Here is a 20,040-nt window from a genome sequence, read left to right on the forward strand (position 1 = left end):
AAAGTCTATTAATTTTATAATTGTAGTAATTTTGGAAGTTAGGATACAAATTTGAAGTTATGTAGATTTTCAATTACGAGGTTCAATTGAGAAGTTTTTGAGCTGTGATTCTTATGGAAATAGTAACCTAGGGTGTTGTGGAGCGGTGGTGTTCGACGAAAATCAATTTCGAAGTATGGTTTGTTTGGAATGAAGTTCGAAAGTTTCATGAGCAAGTTATGTGTAACAAATAATACACGTAAGGAAAAAATGGATATTTGCTATAAACAAGTTTATTTGTTAGCGTGTGGGTGCCATTTTATCGAAGAATAAGTGTCATTAGTTGTGTCGTTCGTTACAATAGTGTATTATTTGATTTTTAATATCGATTTTCAATTAATTGTTAGGAATTCGAGTACGTCGGCTAAAGTAACTAAGGTTGGTTTTCGGCTTTCCCCAGGTGAGTGTTACTCTTTCTTTTATGAATTTACAAACCCATATCTTGAAAATGAAGAGTTTTAATATAGTATGGGTTATTGAGAGCATATTTCTAGTATAAATTGGATTGAACTATTACTACCTTTTAGTATTCATGAATGATTTGAGAATGGTTTTACGAAAGATATTGTAAAATTATTTATATGAAATATATATGGCTTTACGAATTGGTTAATGAAATGAGTTTGGTAAAGATTTGAGAAATGCTTTACAAAGAGTAATTCTAGCAGAAGAGCTGGGTTGTGGAAAGATTATGTGTTTTGATTTGTGAAACTGATTTATAATATACATTTTAATTTAACTTTGTGAATTTTGGAGGATATTGTTGTGAGTTTGTGTTGATGTTCAATATCGTTGTGAGCCCATTGAAGGGCTCGTAGGTATGTACATACTACTTTAGGATATCCTTGTGGGCCGACCAACAGGCAATATAGGTTGAGACCTTGCCAAGGGGGAATCTTGGTCGCCTTGTCACTCGGCATTATGCGTGATCATGATTAGATATATGAGCATGAGTTCGGACAATGGAATGAACCATTGACATGTGATTTGAGTTTGATCAATGGAATGGACTATTGACATGTGATTTGAGATTAATCGATGAAATAGACCATCAACATGTGATTTGATGAGATTAATTAAAGGAATAAACTGTTGATAGTTGTTTGTTATTATTGAGTTGACTCATCTTGTACGTATAAATTTTTGTTGGAAAGTCATCATACATTTTCGATATTTTACGTATATCGTATATTAAATTTGAAATGATATGATATCGTTTTATAACGATGTATAGTGAATGTTCGATCCACTTAAAAGAAATGTATTACTTATCGGGCCGCGGTAGCTCATTCCTTTCATCTTATTTACTTTTCAAATTCTTCGTCGAGCCATAAGTAGGACTAGTGTGTTAGTGTTATCGGGAGGACTTTTTTTATAGTGGGGACTTTTTGATATGAGTTGTATATAGCTATTGAGCTTTTAAGTTAACTTTATGATGGGTTTGTATATATAGCTCTTTGATGGTTTATACAACTATCTGATATTGTAACCAAAAAACATTTTGTAAAATATATATGCATATGTATATATTTCGATACTATGTTGAGTTCTGGTTATGTTGAGGTTGCATCATTTGAGTGAAAGGACTGCCGTGTCATTGCTCTTATTTATGTTGAGTTGGGGGTGTGAGAATGACGAACTTAAGTGAGTGAGAGCGACACAGACGGCGAGCAATGGCGACGGCGGGTGAACGACAGCGATAGGGAGAATGGCGCGATGGTCAGCCAGCATTGAAGACAATCGAACCCTGTAACCTTCCTTGTGTGCGATGTCATTTTTGCTTGGTTGGACTAAGAGACGTCGTTTTTGCCCTGCCCATCCCCGTTCTATTAAGCGACCTTATTTTGCATGTCCATGTGGACTGGTATTTTTTAAAAAAAAAATGCCAACTCATTTTTATTTTTTAATTATAAATGCCACATAACATTTTTGGCCGGAAATTCTCACCGGAGGCACTTAAGTAATTATTTTTTCTACTATTTGGTACTTAAGCGAGCCGACGAAAACTTTGGCGAAAACTTTTGGAACTAAGGGAGCGTTATACAAAATTTTTGGCACTTTTAATGTCATTTTGCCGATAAAGAATTGTAGAGCAACAAACACGTTCACTTTCCAAGTTTACAGTCATTTATAAAGTTATTCAATGCAAAATCTGACAGTATCTACTACAATTAAGATGCTCAAACTTTTGACTCATTCTTATTAAGCAAAAAAATCTGACATGTTGTTTTAATTTCTTCCTATCTTGGAACGTCAGAAACTATTATAAATGGAAGCCAAGAAGCATGATTTGGGGTGTTCTACATTCCTGAATCTGTAGATTGTGAAGCAGCCGATGGAGCTAGGCCACATTAGGACCTATTCAAATGCATATAGCATACATAGTAGTAGTAGGACTCGAGAAGACGATGAAGAAGCTCTCAAATGGGCTGCTATCGAGCGTCTGCCGACATATCAGAGAGTGCGGAAAGGGGTACTGCATGGAGTTACGGGAGATCTCAAAGAAACAGACCTCACGAAACTCGGGTTTGAGGAGAGGCAAGGCTTATTGGATAGGTTTCTGAAGAAAGATGACAGCAACGAAGAGTACCTGCAGAAGCTCAAGCACAGGATAGACAGGTTAGGTGTACTAGTATTAGAAGAATGAGATAGACGCTAATTCATCCCGTTCTGAGAGTTCAAGATCGTTCTTTCTGCGAGAAGTTTATACAGATGGATATTGCAAGTCGAAAAAATCATAAGCAAATTCCTGCCCCATTTGTATGTCAAAGTATTTATGTCTTTTATATTTTTTGAAGAACAGGGTTGGTCTCAAATTACCGACAATTGAGGTTCGATTCCGGTATCTCAATGTCGAGGCAGAAGCTTACGTGGGTGATAGAGCTTTACCGACAGTACTCAATTCCTTTATCAACCGGCTGGAGGTGCTCCTTTGAAACTGGAACATAAATTCAATTATGAGTTTTTTTCTTTCTTTTGTGTTGTCATTCTCGAGGCTTTCATAGTGATTGTCTGTTCTGTCGTAAAGGATGTAGGACATTTTCTTCATCTCCTTCCGAGTCATAAGAGAAGGTTTTCAGTTCTTCGTAATGTCAGTGGTATAATAAGACCTGGAAGGTACCCGATTTCTATTAATCACTTAACCAACTTTCTTCAGTTCTGTTGACCTTTTCGGGTGCACAGTATGAAGATTGCACACTTATTAATTTGTTTGCAGAATGACCTTGCTGATGGGACCACCTGGCTCCGGCAAAACCACCTTACTCAAAGCTTTGACTGGAAAGCTAGATCCGGAACTGAACGTATAACAACCTTCTTCTAGAATTTGTCTTCCAAAATATTGCAGTTCTTATGGCACACGGGATTTGCGCCGGTCTTCAATCATCTGATAACTTCCTTGTGAATTGTAGTTTTTGGGAGAAGTTACATACAATGGACACAAAATGCACGAGTTCGTGCCGGAAAGGACGGCTGCTTACGTTAGCCAGCATGACATCCACATTCCCCAGTTGACGGTTAGAGAAACATTGGCCTTCTCTGCAAAATGTCAAGGACTCGGTTCTAGCTATGGTAAGTTAAAATTTGCAAATAATAGAGCTGTTAGACACAAACAATCAGCATCTTCATGACTTCTACCAAATCCACAACCTGCAGACATGCTTACAGAACTTCTGAGAAGGGAGAAGTTACTGAAAATTAAGCCAGATCCTTATATAGATGCTCTGATGAAGGTAGACATATCTTACTTTACTCGGAGACATTCTCCTCCAATTTTTCCTTATATTCTTGCCAAAAGGTTCTTATGCTGAGGATTTATTGTGGTACAGGCATCGGTTTTGAAGGAACACAAGGAAGACACAGTTACTGATTATGTTCTCAGGGTAAAATAAACTATTTTTAGAACTATTAGAGCGTATATCTCACACATTGCACTGATCCAAGCTTTGATTTCTCCCAGATTTTAGGACTTGAAGTTTGCGCCGATACTATGATAGGAAATGCAATGAGGAGGGGCATTTCTGGAGGACAAAAGAAACGTGTTACTACTGGTAAAGAACCGCGTGGATGTAATTCTTATATGAGATGACTTAGATTGATGCGCACTGGTTACCTATTTCCACTTTTTTTTTTTTCTGATTTTATTGGTTCAGGGGAAATGCTGGTTGGTCCTGTAAATGCGCTTTTCATGGACAATATATCAACTGGTCTCGACAGTTCGACCACCTTTCAGATAGTAAATTCTATCAGGCAATCCATCCACATATTTAACAAGACTGCTCTCGTCTCACTTCTCCAGCCACCTCCAGAAACTTATGAGCTCTTCGATGACATTATACTCCTCTCAGAAGGACAAATAGTGTACCAAGGCCCACGTGAATGCGTTCTCGAATTTTTCGAATCTGTGGGCTTCAGATGTCCTGACAGAAAAGGCGTTGCTGACTATCTGCAGGAAGTAGGTTTGCTGTAATCGCATAAGTGTCATTTATGCAGTATTGCTAGCTTAGTTCATGACATGGCCATTGTTTGGCGAACCTTTCCAATTGTCAACCGTGCACACTTTTTTTTTTAAAAGTAACGTTTCTAGGAGGAATAGCGAAATTTCTGAACTAACACGAATTCATGGTGGCATGTTGGGTATTCTATTATCCAAGCAATACATGAGTTTAAGTTGCATGATCTGCTTTCTATCGGCTCTCTAGTATTCTATCTCCAAAGTGACAACCAACTCCAGGACAAACAAATTTTGCATGCCTAACTTTGCTTCGACTGTGATTAAAAGGTGACTTCAAGGAAGGATCAGAGGCAATACTGGGTCAATGAAGAATCCTTATACCATTATATCCCAGTTGCTGAGTTTGTTGAGGCCTTCAAGTCATTTCATGTGGGAAGAGCTAATGAAGAGGAGCTGAAGACCCCATTTGATAGGTCAAAAAATCATGCTGCAGCATTGACGAAATCTAAGTATGGTGCTAGCAAGAGGGAACTATTGAAAGCCTGCTTGTCAAGGGAAGCAACTCTAATGAAGAGGGATGCCAACATGCACATAATCAAGACACTTCAAGTGAGTGAAGTTTCTTTTTCTAGGCTACATTACAAATTCAAAAAAATTTGACCTCATCTAACTGGTGTGTCAGATTTGGATCTCTTCAATCATTGTGGCAACGGTATTTGGACAAGCCAGAAAGCAGCATAATTCAGTGGAAGATGGAACGGTGCATCTCGGCGCACTCTATTTCTTGATCTACATGATATTATTCGCCGGATTTTTTGAGCTTCCAACAACGATTGACAAGCTTCCTGTGTTCTACAAGCAAAGGGATCTCCATTTTTATCCTTCATGGGCATTCTCATTGCCGTCATCAATCCTCTGTTTCCCTTTATGTATGATAGAAGTCGCTCTTGTGGTTGCCACAACTTATTATATAATAGGATTTGATCCTAGTGTCATAAGGCGAGTTTCATCACCTGATTTGTGCATAAACATTTCTCAGTCATGTAATCTCTAGTATTGGTGGATCGCTACCATTGACTCGTTGATTTATTGTTCAGGTTACTAAAGCAATATGTCGCAATCGTGTTAAGTGGACTAATGTCATACGCACTTTTCCGTTGCACAGCCACGCTGAGCCGGGACCATGTCATTGCAAATACTTCTGGAAGCTTTGTATTGATTTGGGTTCTAACCTTTGGTGGGTTTATCTTATCGCGAGGTATGGCCTTTTCATTAAAAGATGGAGAGAACTATATTTATTTGCTTCGGAAGTCACATGAACCCTCGTCTTCCTTTCAGCAAGAATGAAGAAGTGGCTGACATGGGGCTTCTGGATGTCTCCCCTATTGTACACGCAAACCGCCATCTCAGTAAATGAATTTCTTGGTGAATCTTGGAGTCATGTACGCCATCAATTGTTGTTATTGTAATAATATGCAGTTTCTCCTGTAAAATTTTGTGGAAACTGTATAATTGATCCAGGAAATCCATATAGGTCCTCGAAGGAACACAAGAGACTCTGGGAATAGCTCTATTGAGATCACGTGGCTTGTTCACGGATCCAAGTTGGTATTGGATCAGCCTTGGTGCATTGATCGGCTTCACTGTTCTGTTAAATGTTGTCAGCACTCTGGCACTTTCTTATCTCAATCGTAAGCTAAAATCATTAGGAGCTGATCTGCTGATTTCGTCAAAGTTTCCCACAATTGATGATTCTTAGCACACTGAACTTTTCCTGCAGAGTATGGGAAATCGCAAGCTGTGTTTAGGACAGAAGAAGTGTTGAACGAAAAACACAAAACTAGAGAAGATGGTGAAGGCAGAAAAAGAATGCTTCTCCCGTTTACTCCATTGTCCATCACCTTTGAGAATGTCACATATTCTGTCGATATGCCAGAGGTACTCATGCTTTTGTTCGGGACTCAGTGACTTAAGAACGAAATTGTTGGTCACAAATTCAACGGTTATCCATAAAATTTGAACTTGCAGGGATTCCAAAATTCTCAGCAGAATCGGTTAAAGCTTCTGAATGGTGTTAGTGGAGCTTTCAGACCAGGAGTTCTGACGGCACTCATGGGAGTTAGTGGCGCTGGAAAGACTACATTACTCGATGTATTGGCTGGAAGGAAGAACAGCGGATACATAGAAGGAAACATCACCATATCGGGTCACCAAAAGGAGCAGGCAACTTTTGCTCGGATCTCCGGGTACTGCGAACAGGAAGACATACATTCTCCTTTTGTTACTGTGTATGAGTCCCTTCTCTATTCAGCATGGCTCCGATTGCCTCCAGAGACTAACTGGAAGACACGAGAGGTGCGTCTAATTCTGTGTGTCAAACTGCATAATCTCACATGAGCTTTTGCCAGATGGTAATAACTGCTATATATGTGTGAATGATGCAGCTTTTCATAGAGGAGGTGATGGACTTGATTGAGCTGATGCCTCTTAGACATGCTCTCGTTGGAGTTTCGAATCTTAATGGACTTTCGGTGGAGCAACGGAAAAGGTTAACCATTGCGGTTGAGCTTGTCACCAACCCGTCGATAATTTTCATGGATGAGCCAACTTCAGGCCTTGATGCCCGAGCAGCTGCTATTGTGATGAGAACCGTAAGAAGTACCGTTGATACGGGAAGGACAGTAGTGTGCACGATTCATCAGCCAAGTCTCGACATATTTGAATCCTTCGATGAGGTAACATCAGCAACACTAAACATGCTTTCTTTCAGTATGTCATTCGGCAAAGGGCGTAACTTCGGTTTTTTGAACTAATCACAGTTGATCCTATTGACCCGGGGTGGAAGAGAAATATATGCAGGTCCTTTGGGACTGCAATGTCGTACAATGATAGCATATTTCGAGGTGGGCATTTGCATTAAATAGAGCCTGATCCACTTATATATGCACTTAATTCCATTTTCAGTTTCCTCATAATCACATCGGCCGACTCATTTTTGTATGAATTGGTGGTTTTTGAAGAGCATACCTGGAGTTGGAAGAATAGGAGACAATACTAATCCTGCAAACTGGGTGTTGGAAGTCACTGCAAGGGCACAAGAAGAGATCTTGGGTGTAAAGTTTGCAGATGAGTACAAGAGATCAGAACTTTATAGGTATCAATAAAAAAATTCTTCTCTTATTTATTTGAGAGAAAAAACCACCAAAAACCCCCTGCTTTGCCATCTGATGACACATTTACCCCGAACTTTTTTTTTGACACCAAAAACCCCGAACTTTGCTTTTTGTGACACATTTACCCCAATGTATTTAGTCCATAGGCATTTTCGTCTTTTTTGCTTTTTCTTTTTTTTTTCTTTTTTTTTCCTTTCCGGCGAGGGCTGCCCATCGCCGGATCCGGCGAGGGGGGCCCTCGCCGGCGTCGAGCGAGGGCGGCGATGGGCAGCCCTCGCCGGAAAGGAAAAAAAAGAAAAAAAAAAAAGAAAAAGCAAAAAAGACGAAAATGCCCCTGGACTAAATACATTGAGGTAAATGTGTCACAAAAAGCAAAGTTCGGGGTTTTTGGTGTCACAAAAAAAAGTTCGGGGTAAATGTGTCACAGATGATAAAGTTTGGGGTTTTTGGTGATTTTTTCCCTTTATTTGAAAGGAAAGAACAGTCGACGGGTTTTTTTTATTTAAATATCTCACCTCAAGGACTGCTTGGTGCAGGAGAAATGAAGCTTTAATTAGGGAATTGAGCTTGCCTTCTCTCGGGTCACATCCCCTTAGTTTTCCCTCAAAGTACTCACAGTCCTTCCTGTCTCAGTTCAAAGCTTGCTTATGGAAACAGCACAAATCCTACTGGCGGAATGTATCATATACAGCAGCACGGTTTCTTTTCACCGTGTCTGCGGCTGTGGTATTTGGCATCTTGTTCTGGGATCTCGGTTCCAAAAGGTATGATACATAAAAAAAACCAAACCTGAACAGTCATCTCTCATCATGTTATTGTTTATTGAGCAACCATGAATGAAATTCATCGCGCAGGAGATCGAGAGAGGATATACTGAACGGAGTGGGTGCTATGTTCATTACAATCACATTTATGGGAACGCAAAGTGTTTCTCTGTTGCGTCCAATGATAGTGGCCGAGAGAATCGTGTATTATAGAGAGCGTGCAGCTGGAATGTACTCTGCTTTACCTTATGCAATGGCACAGGTGATTAAGTAGAATTTCATGTTTATCGACTCGTAGAAACTTACATAGTAGGAGACTAAGTCGTAGAGCCGAGTGGCTCCAATTCATAGCAGGCATATAATCTAATGAGCCAGTTAAAGACGGCATAATGAGATTTAGGCATGAGTACTCTGAATGTGATCCTTACTTTACAATATTCACGAATGATCCTTGTTGATTTACAGGTTGCAATTGAGATTCCATATACGTTACTTCAGGTTGTTATTTCCTGGACCATAACATTCGCGATGATGGGATATGAATGGATGGCTTCGAGGTTCCTCTTAACCCTGTTCTTCTTGTTCATCTCCATCTTATACTTTCTGTACTTTGGGATGATGATCGTAGCAGTCAGTCCTAATCAAGTGATCGCCGCGGCAACCAGTGGCATGTCCTACACAATATGGACTCTCTTCTCGGGCATTGTGATTCCGAGGACGGTAAAGTTTTGCCCATTCGCCTTTGCACCCTCCTTTGCAGATTTGATTTTGATGAGGATCGCACCGGTTAATTTCACCTTAACGGCCTTTCTTCCTATTGCAGAGAATTGCTGTGTGGTGGAGGTGGTATACATGGATATGCCCACTCGCTTGGAGTCTATACGGCTTGGTCACTGCACAATATGGTGATGTGCATAGTATGCTTGACTCGGGGGAGACGGTTGCGGAGTATCTGAGGGATTACTTCGGCTTCAGATCCGACTTCTTGTGGGTGGTATCGGTTGTATTGATTGGATTTGTACTGCTCTTTGTTAGTGTATTCACCTATGCTACGAGGGCTCTTAACTTTCAGAAGAGATAGGCGAAGTCGAAAGTCTAATGAAGCTCTAAAAGCACATTTGCATTGTGTTGTTCATCTGGTCGGCATGGTAGTTTAATCAATTTTGTGTCGACCAGCTTGTAGATCTATGCGTTAGCTTGAGTTCTTGAGCATATATCAAGCAGGAAACTGCCGGCACTGGTTTTGTTCCAACTTCTGACTACTCTTCAGACAACATTTCCATAACAACTGCAAAATGAGCTTGCTCTCCTAAAAGATTACCATATGACGGATTCAGAAACGTGACGTAACCGATCGGTCCACTCCGATGACAGTTGCAAAGCAAATTCGATGCGCTGATTGCCTTGCTACGCGAGGGAGGGGGAGCAAGAATGAGAATTCATCTCTAGACTTTCGGCAGCCACTCCACGCCGATCTCGACTTACTCGATGAGTGCAGATATGAATAGTTTGCAATCTAGTTCTAATGCGGCTTAGCTAAGTTTGATAGAGAGATGTCAACAGAGGAACAAAATTCACCGTCGCCTCCATAAGTTGGAACTCATGAGGTGTGATCGTAGTGTATTTGGGAAGGGGCTTTCCATGATCTCTCGAGGGACCGATCCTTTGCATACCGTGCTATGGACATAATCGGATTTCACAGGATGAGTAGTTATGCATGCATTGCGGGATGTACACTGTGATCTAATTTTACAATTAGTATAGACAAATGCGGTACACACGCCATAAATCACAGCTCAATTTAGGGGGCCAAAATTTAGGTGCAAACCACATTTAGTAGGTGAGCTGTGAAATGGAAAAAACAAAGCTTTTACTCCTTAGCCATTAAAAAATACAATCTATTTGAAACATTAAAATTATTAGGCGAATTGTACCGCGCCCGTGGACAAGCACTCGATGAAGATACATAATAAGAGAGGCGATAAATAGGGGATCCGAAAAAATTTGAAATCGGCACCTCATTCTCTGATACCATATCAAATTTCATGAGACTGTTGTCAGCTGTTTTAAAACTTTAAGTTATTAGATAAATGTGTAATTTGAAAATGTAAATATTTATATACAAGTAATTCATTTTGTTTAATAACAGACTTCTCGTACATATTTAGGATTGGGATTCTCTCACTAGATCGACTAATTACCGCATCAAGATCATGCTACATCATTATCCACTCGTGTAATTCATACCTAGTTTTTTTATGATTAAGTTACAAGAGCAGATTTCTAACAACATGGGATTAAATAGATATTCCATACATAAAATTATGATAAGTGCATTCGAAATCTCAAAACTTATCACGAAAGTGCAATTGAGTCTCATAACTTTGAAAAAGTACAACTAGTCCTAAAACTTGTTAAGAAGTGCAATTGAGTCTTTAAACTTTCAAAAAGCGCAATTGAGTTCTTAGACTTGTCAAATTGATCCAAACAAGTCTTTTCATTTATTGCACTTTTTAAAAATTTTAGCACTCGATTACACTTTCATGACAAGTTTTAGGACTCGATTGCTTTTTTTGAAAGTTTTATTGCTCGATTGCACTTTTGTTACAAGTTTTGTAACTTTATTACACTTTTTGTTAGTTTTATGACTCAATTGCATATTTGTAACAAGTTTTGTGACTTATGGTACACTTATCCCTATAAACTTCAATAACATATTCGAGTGCTTCAAGCCAGAAAACGCTACTTGGGAAGGGCAGGTGAGAATGTATAGTTTCAGATGTGGAATAGGACAGATAAAAAAAAAAGCCAGAAAATGCAAGACAAAATAAAAAACAAAAATTTCCGACTTATGAAACAATTAGAAAGTGTGAATTTCTGGTGGGGTCATTTCTTTTCAGCTTTCCTTTTTTTTTTTCTTCTTTTTTTGGAATTTTCCCATTGCCAATTAACTTATTGAGGAATCTATCTCGCATCAAGAAAACACTTTGGGGGGGTTTGGACTAATCATAATATTTTTTTCTCAGCTTCCATTGGACATTGGTGCCAACAAAGTGATGATGGGGACATAGATTCAGTGGTGCGTGTGTGTGTTGAGTGGGGTCGCGATGTTGTGGGCATGCAATTAATCGGACGCATCATCGATGGAGAGGAAATCAAAAAAGGGGAAATGATGTGTTGTGTGTGAATTATGGTTTACGCTTATGTCTCATTTATTTATAAGGACATCCCCCCATCTAATATTCCCACCAAACTTGAACTTAAGCACGTAGGTTTTACGTGTGAAAGGGCATCTTCTCGCCCCCTCACGTAGTCCCACCTGAAAGTGGCGATTAAACCAAACATGGTCTACTCAATGTCATGGCCCGCTTACGTATTATCATTAACGAAATCGATTGGTTAATAACTTCGGAGGGAAATAGGGCGTGCACCGCTGATGAGTACGATGTACTGCACGAATGGAAGCGTCTCTCTTTGATTTGAGAATTATAACCACCCGCTCTCTCGAATCGACGGTGCGTGGATCGCTCCTGCCAAATTTGCTTTCCACTGAAAGGTGCATGCCGTACTGGTTCGTAGTTTTAAATAGAGAAAAGTAGTCTTGAAAGTATATTGGTATCAGATTGGTCAATTTTCTTTTTTTTCCTTTTGGGTTACTACCATTAAAAATCCCAATTAACATATCCATGAAATATTTACCTGGTTTTTTTTCCCTCACAAAACGATACCCTTGATCCAAATCTACCATTCCTTAGCATTCTGTCTAGTATTCCGTTAAAATGCTCGCATATCGATACACGACGACTTTTCGTATCATATTTATTTTGTAGTCGTCTCTTGTGTGTATTAACATATGGGCATTTCAACTGGATATCGGAATGAATCCTAAGATCTAGATTAGACGTACTAGTTTGAGATTTTTTGCGAAATGAAAATTAACTTGGGGAAATGTGTCATGGAAGTTCGGTTTGAAACGTTCAATGGAATCCAACCACCTTCTTCTACATATGCACCGTTTACGAACGGCATTTCATGAGAAGAAAGAAATGATAGGGGGACATAATTTGCTTCAAGTGAAAGTCACCCCAACATGCCAATTGTTCCTAACAATCAAAAGGGTAAATTCCCATGAACGATGCATTGCACAAAAAGGGAAGAAAAGGGCCTAAAAGCATGAAGATGAAGCAAAAAAATGAAAGCCAGATGGGAAGTGATGCTTTGGCTACAATGAGATGCTTTCGGTGCGCCAAACTCCTCTAATTGTGCGTGCCTTTCCCAAAGAGGCACGTCCCCCAATAAGCCCACCACCGTAAAGTTTGACCACAGTCTGTCCATTTCTTAAGAGTTAATTCTTTCGTAAGCTTTTTTTACCAATTGAAAGTGATAAAACGTCAAATAAAACAAGAATTAATACCACGAAAAACTTCAAATTAGTATATATATGATAGATTTATCCCGAATTAATTTTTTGACCACAAAAAATCTCAAACTGGTATACATGTGATAAATTTACTATAAATTAATTTTTTGACAATCAAAAACCCAAAACCGGTACGCTTGTAACAAAGTTACCCTCTATAAAATTAGATTAATACTACGAAAAATTACAAGCTAATAAACTCGCGATAAAACGAGAGGTAAAACCCCAAACTAGTACAATCGTCAACTGTTACGTGTCATCCGATTCAGCAATTTGAAGGTAAAATTTAACGGAAACTAATAAAGGATAAATTTTTCACAGATATTTCAGTTTGGAATTCTTGATGGTCAAAAAATTAATTTGGGATAAATTTATTATAAGTGTATCAGTTTGGAGTTTTTCGTGATATTAACCTATAAATCAAGAATTAATCAACATAGTAGGGTCAAAAGTTGTTCCCCATTTATAAGAGGAAGAAAAGGGGTGGACCTAGACCCGGACAGGCTGTTTCCCATATCTCTCTCCCATTCCTCACCACAAAATAGGAAAAAAGAGGAACTTTCTCTTTTTTTTTAACCCTTTTTTTCTATTTGAGTCCTCACATTCTTATTTTATCTCGTCATTTTCGCAAGTTTTTTAATCAAATCCGTCCGACATTATATTCCGGATTCAGCTAACATGACCCCAAAGTTTGATGCTGATAAAATATTTGGATGCCCACGTGGACGTGTGTGGAAAAAGTTTAGCCATCGAAGGCCACATCAAAGGATGATGTAGATAAAATTCAATCAATGCATACACCCACATGGACATCCGGATGGGAAAGGTTTTTATCAGATGGAAAAAATTTTATTGGAAAATATTTTATCCACGTCACACCACCACGTCTCTCCGACGGCCATGTAAGTCGGGATTCGACCGGATTTGCGGTCAAACAAAGTAACTTCATTAAAAAATTGTCAAATAAAATGACTTGATTAGACGAACTAAAAGTAAATGAACATGACTAGAAAATGTGTGAAAATTTTACATGGACAAAAAGTATAAATTTTTTTCTCCAAAAAAAAAAAGCTTATTTTTAGTGCTATTATGTACGTCTAAATGGCCTGCCTTGTCGTCCTCTTTTCTTTTTGCCATTAAACAAAATGGCCTGCATTGAAACATTCCTTTATTTTATATTGGCCTTCAAAGCTCCCCAGTTGTCAAACACTTCGCAATCGAACGCAATAATGTCCAAATCTGATGCTTCCAATATATTAAATTATCCATTAATCAAAAAGCGTCGCATATTGGCCGACCTCACGCAGGTCCATCGGGAAAACGAGAATAAATCCAACAATTTTGGCCATTTTTAAGGTGACTACATAACAGAAGATGAGCAATTTTAGGTGAATTTTTTTCAACGACCCAGTTGGTTCAAATGCACGAGGAACACTACAAAATAAAGCTGGAAAAAGAAAAGAAAAGAAAGAGAAGATGCACATGAAGAAGAGAAGAAAATCCGTGAGGTAGAGTTGAGAGACAGTGGTACATTGATATGTGAAGTAATGATAAAGAAAAGAATTTAAATAAACCCAACTACACGCACCAAAGTGGTCACTTGTCAAATTCCAATAAGGTCATGGAACTCCCCAAATGAAACTCCAACTTGCCCCACCCCCTAAGAATCAAATTCACAACCCCCACCAGGCAAAAAATATGAAAGACCCCTTGCAGATTTCTTCAAGAACAGGAGGAAGAAATTTCAAAGAGAAGAAAGAAAAAAATTGACCCTTCTATCAGGTTGAAATGGAAATTGGATGGACACTTGAGAATCTGTTATTTACTCACCCTGTGCACGTTTCTGAGAATGACCCATCTCAATGAATCGCAAGAATGTTCTTGAAGCTCCGAGCTTTAAGGCGTGATGCCTATGGGCGGCGTCCTCGACTCCATGGGCGGAGTCTGACCATCCGATCCCTTGGAGGGGTCGTCCGAGGACTGCCTCAACCCTTCGTCCGTCTCGCCCCGATTCATTTCCTCCATCATCCGGACCACCTCCACCATGGGGGGTCTCTGGTCGGGCGCGACCGCGACGCAGGACATGGCGATCTGCAGCAGCTGCACCATCTCCTCCTCGATGTTGTGGTACCTCATGAGCTCCACGTCGAAGACCTCGGCCGTCCATTCTTCGCGCACGACCGACTGGACCCACCTGGGCAGGTCGATGCCCTCATCCCCGAGGGAGGCCTGATTGGGCGCTTTGCCCGTCAACAGCTCGAGCAACAAGACCCCGAAGCTGTACACGTCGGATTGGAACGTGACCTTCCGGGTCTCCACGACCTCGGGGGCCCGGTAACCAGCGACCCGATTGGGTGGGGTCGCGGTGCCAAACAGAGGATTCAGTCCAAAATCCGACACGCAGGCATTGTGGTCGGGTCGGAGCAGGATATTGGAGGACTTGATGTTGCCGTGGACCACCTTGCCCGCAGCGTGAAGGTGTGCTAGGCCTCTCCCAGTGGCGATTGCGATCTTAAGCCGGTTCTCCCAGTCCAGCGGCGTACGCCCCGATCCTCTACTGCCTGCAATGTGATGCGATGCGATTAGTAGAGGAGTTTCCTAGTTTACCATGCCCAGCAAATTTCTTGGCCCCAGTAACATTCCAATCGTGCTTCACAATATAAGGATCTTTTCAATGTGGATCTTAGAGCACCCCCATAAATCTCATGGGAGATGGTAGCATCCCATCTCTGAAAGAACAGACATTAATTTTGAGAATCACAAGGAAATTGGACTCAGAAAATTTACTTTCATTTCAACTCAAAGACGTATGTGAGCATTATCTGTCATAACTTAACCAGTGCAATAAGAGTCTTCTTCTCTGGCAAAGCAGACCCTGGACCAAAGTACCCAAGTTGTATAATGCCAAGCTCTTCCCACACCTTTACTTTTGGCAATTCAAGAGAAAATTGGGTAAGGACAAACAGGGAAAAATGAGGCCTTGGCAATGTGGGTTCGAGGGAGAAAGAGTAAAGGAGACGACACTTCCCTATCAAGGGCCAAAAAAAGGAGGGAAGGAGCGCATGTGGTCTTCATCATCTAGGGCGCAGAAAAAGTTAAGCCCCAGAAAAAGATGTCGGGACACCACACAGAATCATGAGGGCTCATGTTGCTGTGTCAGTGGCATCGCAGTAAATTCGCAGCCCCCACCCCACCCCACCCCCCGCCTAACGTGCGCCGGGGTGCGTAGCTTCCACTCAAAGAATGTTTGCGCAAAAGAAGGAATTCTTTTTTGTTGTCTCAACAGAGCATCTGTTCTCTTCTCGCAACGCCATCTGAGGCGCATCGCGGTGCAAATCCTCTCCAGCTACTTCTACGGTGCAGGTTCGCGTTCGCCCCCCCTCCCACGGTACTGGCTTTAATTACCATAATGCCCTCAACAGCCCGGCATTCAACGACCGCGGTCATATGTAAGACTAGAGAAAAAAAACGATTCAGACAATAAATACTAAAGAAACTCCCATGGTCCATGGCCAGAACTGCTCAGGGCATCAGCAGGGTCAAAACACAGCGCTAGACACCAAATCGGTCACTGTCCAAGAAAATGATGTGGAATATTTACCGCAAAAAAAAACACTGACCCTAAAGACAAACCGTAACTGCCCGGAAGAGAAAAATCTCGTGTACCCTCCATTTCCATGGCCAATCCTGAAGCTCAGTTTCCACCCAGAAAGATTCAAGCTCATGCCCAGATCGAATTCCGTATTCGAAATTCAGAATTGCGGGTCCAGGAAAGATTAAAACTTTAATTGAGAACAAGAATGCGCAAAGAACAAGAACGAGAGCAAGAGAGCATTACCATGAAGTAGAGCAGACAAGCTACCGGCGGCCATGTAGTCATAGACCAGCAACTTCTCGTCCTTGGAGTAGTAGAAGGCTCGCAGGGGGACCACATTCTCGTGCTTCACCTTCCCGAGCACCTCCATTTGCGCCTCGAACTCCTTCTTGCTCGCCACCACGTCCTTCAGCCTCTTCACCACCACGGTCGTGCCTTCCTCGAGCACCGCCTTGTACGACGTCCCCACGCTGCCCTTCCCCAGGACCTCCGCCGACGCTCGCAGCAGGTCCTCCAGGTCGAAGCTGTAGACCCCGCCTTCCAAGAACACCAGCTTGTTCCTCTCCGCCTCCACCGAGCCCCCCGTGATGTCGTCCTTCGACGACGACGTCCCTGCCTCTGCGGCCGCGGACCTCGGCGGCCCGGCCGCCCCCACGTGCTTCGGCGGCTTCGGCGTCCGCCGGCGCCCACGCCGGCGGAGGCACAGCACCAGGAGGAGCAGAATCAAGAATCCGATTAGGGCGGAGCCGACCGCAATCGCGACGATTGCGGCGGTGGAGAGCTTCTTCTTGGACTTCTTAGCAATGGGGATCGGGGAAGGCGGGATCGGAGACGGAGCAGGAGAGGGGAAGAACGGGTTGCAGGGCTTGAGGGGACCGCCGCAGAGGTCGAGGTTACCGGCGAAGGCAGACGCGTCGAACCTCGCGAGGGAGGTCGGGATCGAGCCGTTGAGGCGGTTGTAGGAGACGTTGAAGTAGGCGAGGCCGCTGGCGTCGATGCTGGGGAGGCTGCCGGAGAATTGGTTGTTCTGGAGGAAGAGGTGCGTCAGGCGGGTCAAATTGTTGACCGCGAAGGGGATTTGCCCGGAGAAGTTGTTGAAGGAGAGGTCGAGTCGGATCAGCCGAGTCAGCTGAGTCAGGCCCGGCGGGAAGTCGCCGGCGAACTCGTTGCCCTGGAGGTAGAGGCTCCGCAGGAGGGTCAGGTTGGCGAAGTCCGAGGGGACCGGGCCGGAGAGCCCGTTGAACCGGAGGCTGAGGACCTGGAGCTGGGACAGCCGGCCGATGGTGCCCGGCGGGATCGCACCGACGAGGCCGACGGCGGGGAGGCGGAGCTCGAGGACGGACGAGTTGGTGCCGTCGCACGTGACCCCGAACCAGCCGCAGGCGGGGGCGGAGGCGCTCCACTGGACGCGGTTGGCGTGCGGGGTCTGCCGGATGAAATCGAGGAGGGCCTGCTTGTCCCGGGTCGGCTCCGACCCGGCCCGAGAGCTCAGCGCCGACGCGACCGCCAGGAGGAAGACGAAGAGGGTCGGCCCGGAGGCAAGCGACACCCCCATTGCAGAGACAGGGACAGGGACAGGGACAGAGACAGAGACAGAGACAGAGAGAGAGAGCGCGCGCGGGGAAAACGACGGGGTTTCAGCGCGCTTCGAGCCTGCTGCGGATCGATTTGCGGTTGAGGGGCCGAGGAGGGGCTCCGAGGTGGGAAGCCATGGATGGAGGAGGGAGAGAGAGAGAGAGAGAGAGAGAACAGGGGTTACGGGAGGGGAAGCGAGGGGAAATGTAGAGAGAGAAAAGAGGGGTTAAGGGGGGAGGGGGGGGGGAGCGAGGGGAAAATGCTAGAGAGAGAAAACAGGGGTTAGGGGGAGTGAGGGAAGGAGAGTGTTAACTTTTGAAAGGGGGAGGGGGGCGACAGAGAGAGAGAGAGGAGAGAATCACGAGGCCCAAAAAGCGGAGTGGGGAGAAAGAAAAACAGCAGCGGCAGGTCCTTCCTTAGCTGGCAAATACCCCGACTTTTTTCGTCCTTTGACCCTTTTTCCCCCCCCCCCCCCCCTCTCTTAATACCAAAAAGAGGGAAAAAGAAGAAGAAGGAGCAGCAGCAGCAGCAGCAGCAGCGTATGTCGCGGATGGCGATGATGGGATGCGTATGTTTTGTGTTCGCGTCCTCCTCCCACTCGCGTACGTCGTGGGCGTTTTGGGGGAAGATCGGCCACTCTTGTTTTAGGTAATAAATAATCGAGTAAAGCGAAGTCTCCTCTTGTTAACAAGTAGCAAGTAAACTACGGAAAACCCAAACAAAAAAAAATATTAATCCCACAAAAAACCTCAACATAATATAATTGCGGTAAATTTACTCTTCATTAGTTTCCGTTAAATTTTACTGTTAAATTGCTGAGTTGGATGTCAGGTGAGATAATTAATGGGTATATCAGTTTGAGGTTACAGATGTATCGATTTATAATTTTTCGTGGTATTAATCTAATTTAACGGAAACTAATCAAGGATAAATTTATCACAAATGTACCAGTTTGAGGTTTTTTGTGGTAAAAAATTGGTTTGGGGTAAATTTGTCGTAAGTATATCGGTTTGGGATTTTTGACGATTAATAAATTAGTTTGGAGTAAATTTATCAAATGTATACCAGTTTAGGGTTTTTCGTGATATTAACGAAAAAAAATAAGTAAAAAGTACCTACCACATACTTCTTAGAAAATAACATGTTTTAAAAAGAAAAAAATATTGATTCTAACATTTGCCGCCAGAGTAAAAAAAATTATAAGCGATCTCATACATTATCGATTCAAGAGAGCGAGTAATTGTGATATTTTATTTCTATTTTTCATGGATGTTGGTAATTCTAATAACTAAAAGTTCTTAAACTGCGAGGCTTGGTAATGGAAGTAGAACACCTCTAGAATTAAGTAGGAGAAAGTTTCGACGATTAAATTGTTCTAGAAATGAGATGCTTCGACCAACAAGATAATGACCGTGGCCCATGGTGAGCGCCATTGGGATACTTATGCATTACTAGGTTAGGGCACGAATTATGAGCTTTTTTAGATTGGATGGCAAAAAGTGCGATCAAAATTGACTATTCATAACTTCAAATTTTCTTTCTTGGTGCTTCCTTTTCCTTTTTTAATCTTTTTATGATGTGATACTCGAAAAAATTAATCATGTCATATCAAATCGGTGTAAAAAGAAGAAGCACTTCAATTAATAATGACTTTTGATAGGACCCTAATGGAGGATAAATGTGTAACTTGGACATAAGTTTGGGTTTTTTGGTGTTTCGGAAAAAAAGTTTGGGTTAAATGTGTTATAATGAGCATAGTTTGGAGTATTTGGCGACTGCTTCACTTATAACTTTCTAGTAAATCTCCACACGTTTTTTCACTATCTTCACCCATGTAAAAGAGTTCCTACATTTCATTGGCAATTTATCATTGGAATAGAAATCAAAGAAGGAATTGACCTAGAATGATACTATGAATACATTTAAGGTGCGTTTGTTTCGTGGAGAATTGGTGATTTGGAAAACATTTTCCGAAAAATGATTGCTTATATGATTTAGAAGAATTAGTCAACGGAAAATGT

At 42.1% G+C, this 20,040-nt stretch overlaps 2 protein-coding genes across 2 annotated transcripts; one reads left to right on the top strand and one right to left on the bottom strand.

The window, feature by feature from the left end:
• Window positions 1–2,297: 2,297 nt before the first annotated feature.
• On the top strand, window positions 2,298–9,681 carry LOC115691526 (ABC transporter G family member 38-like). Its single transcript, XM_030618172.2, has 23 exons — window positions 2,298–2,658; window positions 2,843–2,963; window positions 3,068–3,156; window positions 3,257–3,341; window positions 3,450–3,609; window positions 3,694–3,770; window positions 3,867–3,920; window positions 3,998–4,088; window positions 4,191–4,492; window positions 4,820–5,101; window positions 5,175–5,491; window positions 5,590–5,750; window positions 5,831–5,934; window positions 6,027–6,183; window positions 6,273–6,430; window positions 6,521–6,847; window positions 6,937–7,227; window positions 7,312–7,395; window positions 7,513–7,646; window positions 8,202–8,429; window positions 8,520–8,691; window positions 8,895–9,149; window positions 9,253–9,681. Exons 1-23 carry the CDS (start codon window positions 2,375–2,377, stop codon window positions 9,508–9,510), a joined length of 4,191 nt encoding a protein of 1,396 aa, XP_030474032.1. The 5' UTR covers window positions 2,298–2,374; the 3' UTR covers window positions 9,511–9,681.
• Window positions 9,682–14,328: 4,647 nt separating this feature from the next.
• Window positions 14,329–18,152, bottom strand: LOC115691523 (probable inactive receptor kinase At2g26730). Its single transcript, XM_030618169.2, has 2 exons — window positions 16,688–18,152; window positions 14,329–15,410 (listed from the first exon to the last, which is right to left on the bottom strand). Exons 1-2 carry the CDS (start codon window positions 17,997–17,999, stop codon window positions 14,746–14,748), a joined length of 1,977 nt encoding a protein of 658 aa, XP_030474029.1. The 5' UTR covers window positions 18,000–18,152; the 3' UTR covers window positions 14,329–14,745.
• Window positions 18,153–20,040: the final 1,888 nt, after the last annotated feature.

This window comes from Syzygium oleosum, unplaced genomic scaffold (genome assembly GCF_021117445.2).
Source record: "Syzygium oleosum isolate NSW1041296 unplaced genomic scaffold, Sole_v2.1 Sole_v2.41, whole genome shotgun sequence".
In the NCBI taxonomy this organism is placed as follows: Eukaryota; Viridiplantae; Streptophyta; class Magnoliopsida; order Myrtales; family Myrtaceae; genus Syzygium; species Syzygium oleosum.

Coding starts and splice junctions, on each gene's coding strand:
- LOC115691523 (XM_030618169.2), bottom strand. CDS start 17,999: ATGGGGGTGTCGCTTGCCTCCGGGCCGACCCTCTTCGTCTTCCTCCTG. Junction 15,411..16,687: donor CTTGTCTGCTCTACTTCATG/GTAATGCTCTCT, acceptor ATCACATTGCAG/GCAGTAGAGGATCGGGGCGT.
- LOC115691526 (XM_030618172.2), top strand. CDS start 2,375: ATGGAGCTAGGCCACATTAGGACCTATTCAAATGCATATAGCATACAT. Junction 6,431..6,520: donor ATTCTGTCGATATGCCAGAG/GTACTCATGCTT, acceptor TTGAACTTGCAG/GGATTCCAAAATTCTCAGCA. Junction 8,430..8,519: donor TGGGATCTCGGTTCCAAAAG/GTATGATACATA, acceptor TTCATCGCGCAG/GAGATCGAGAGAGGATATAC.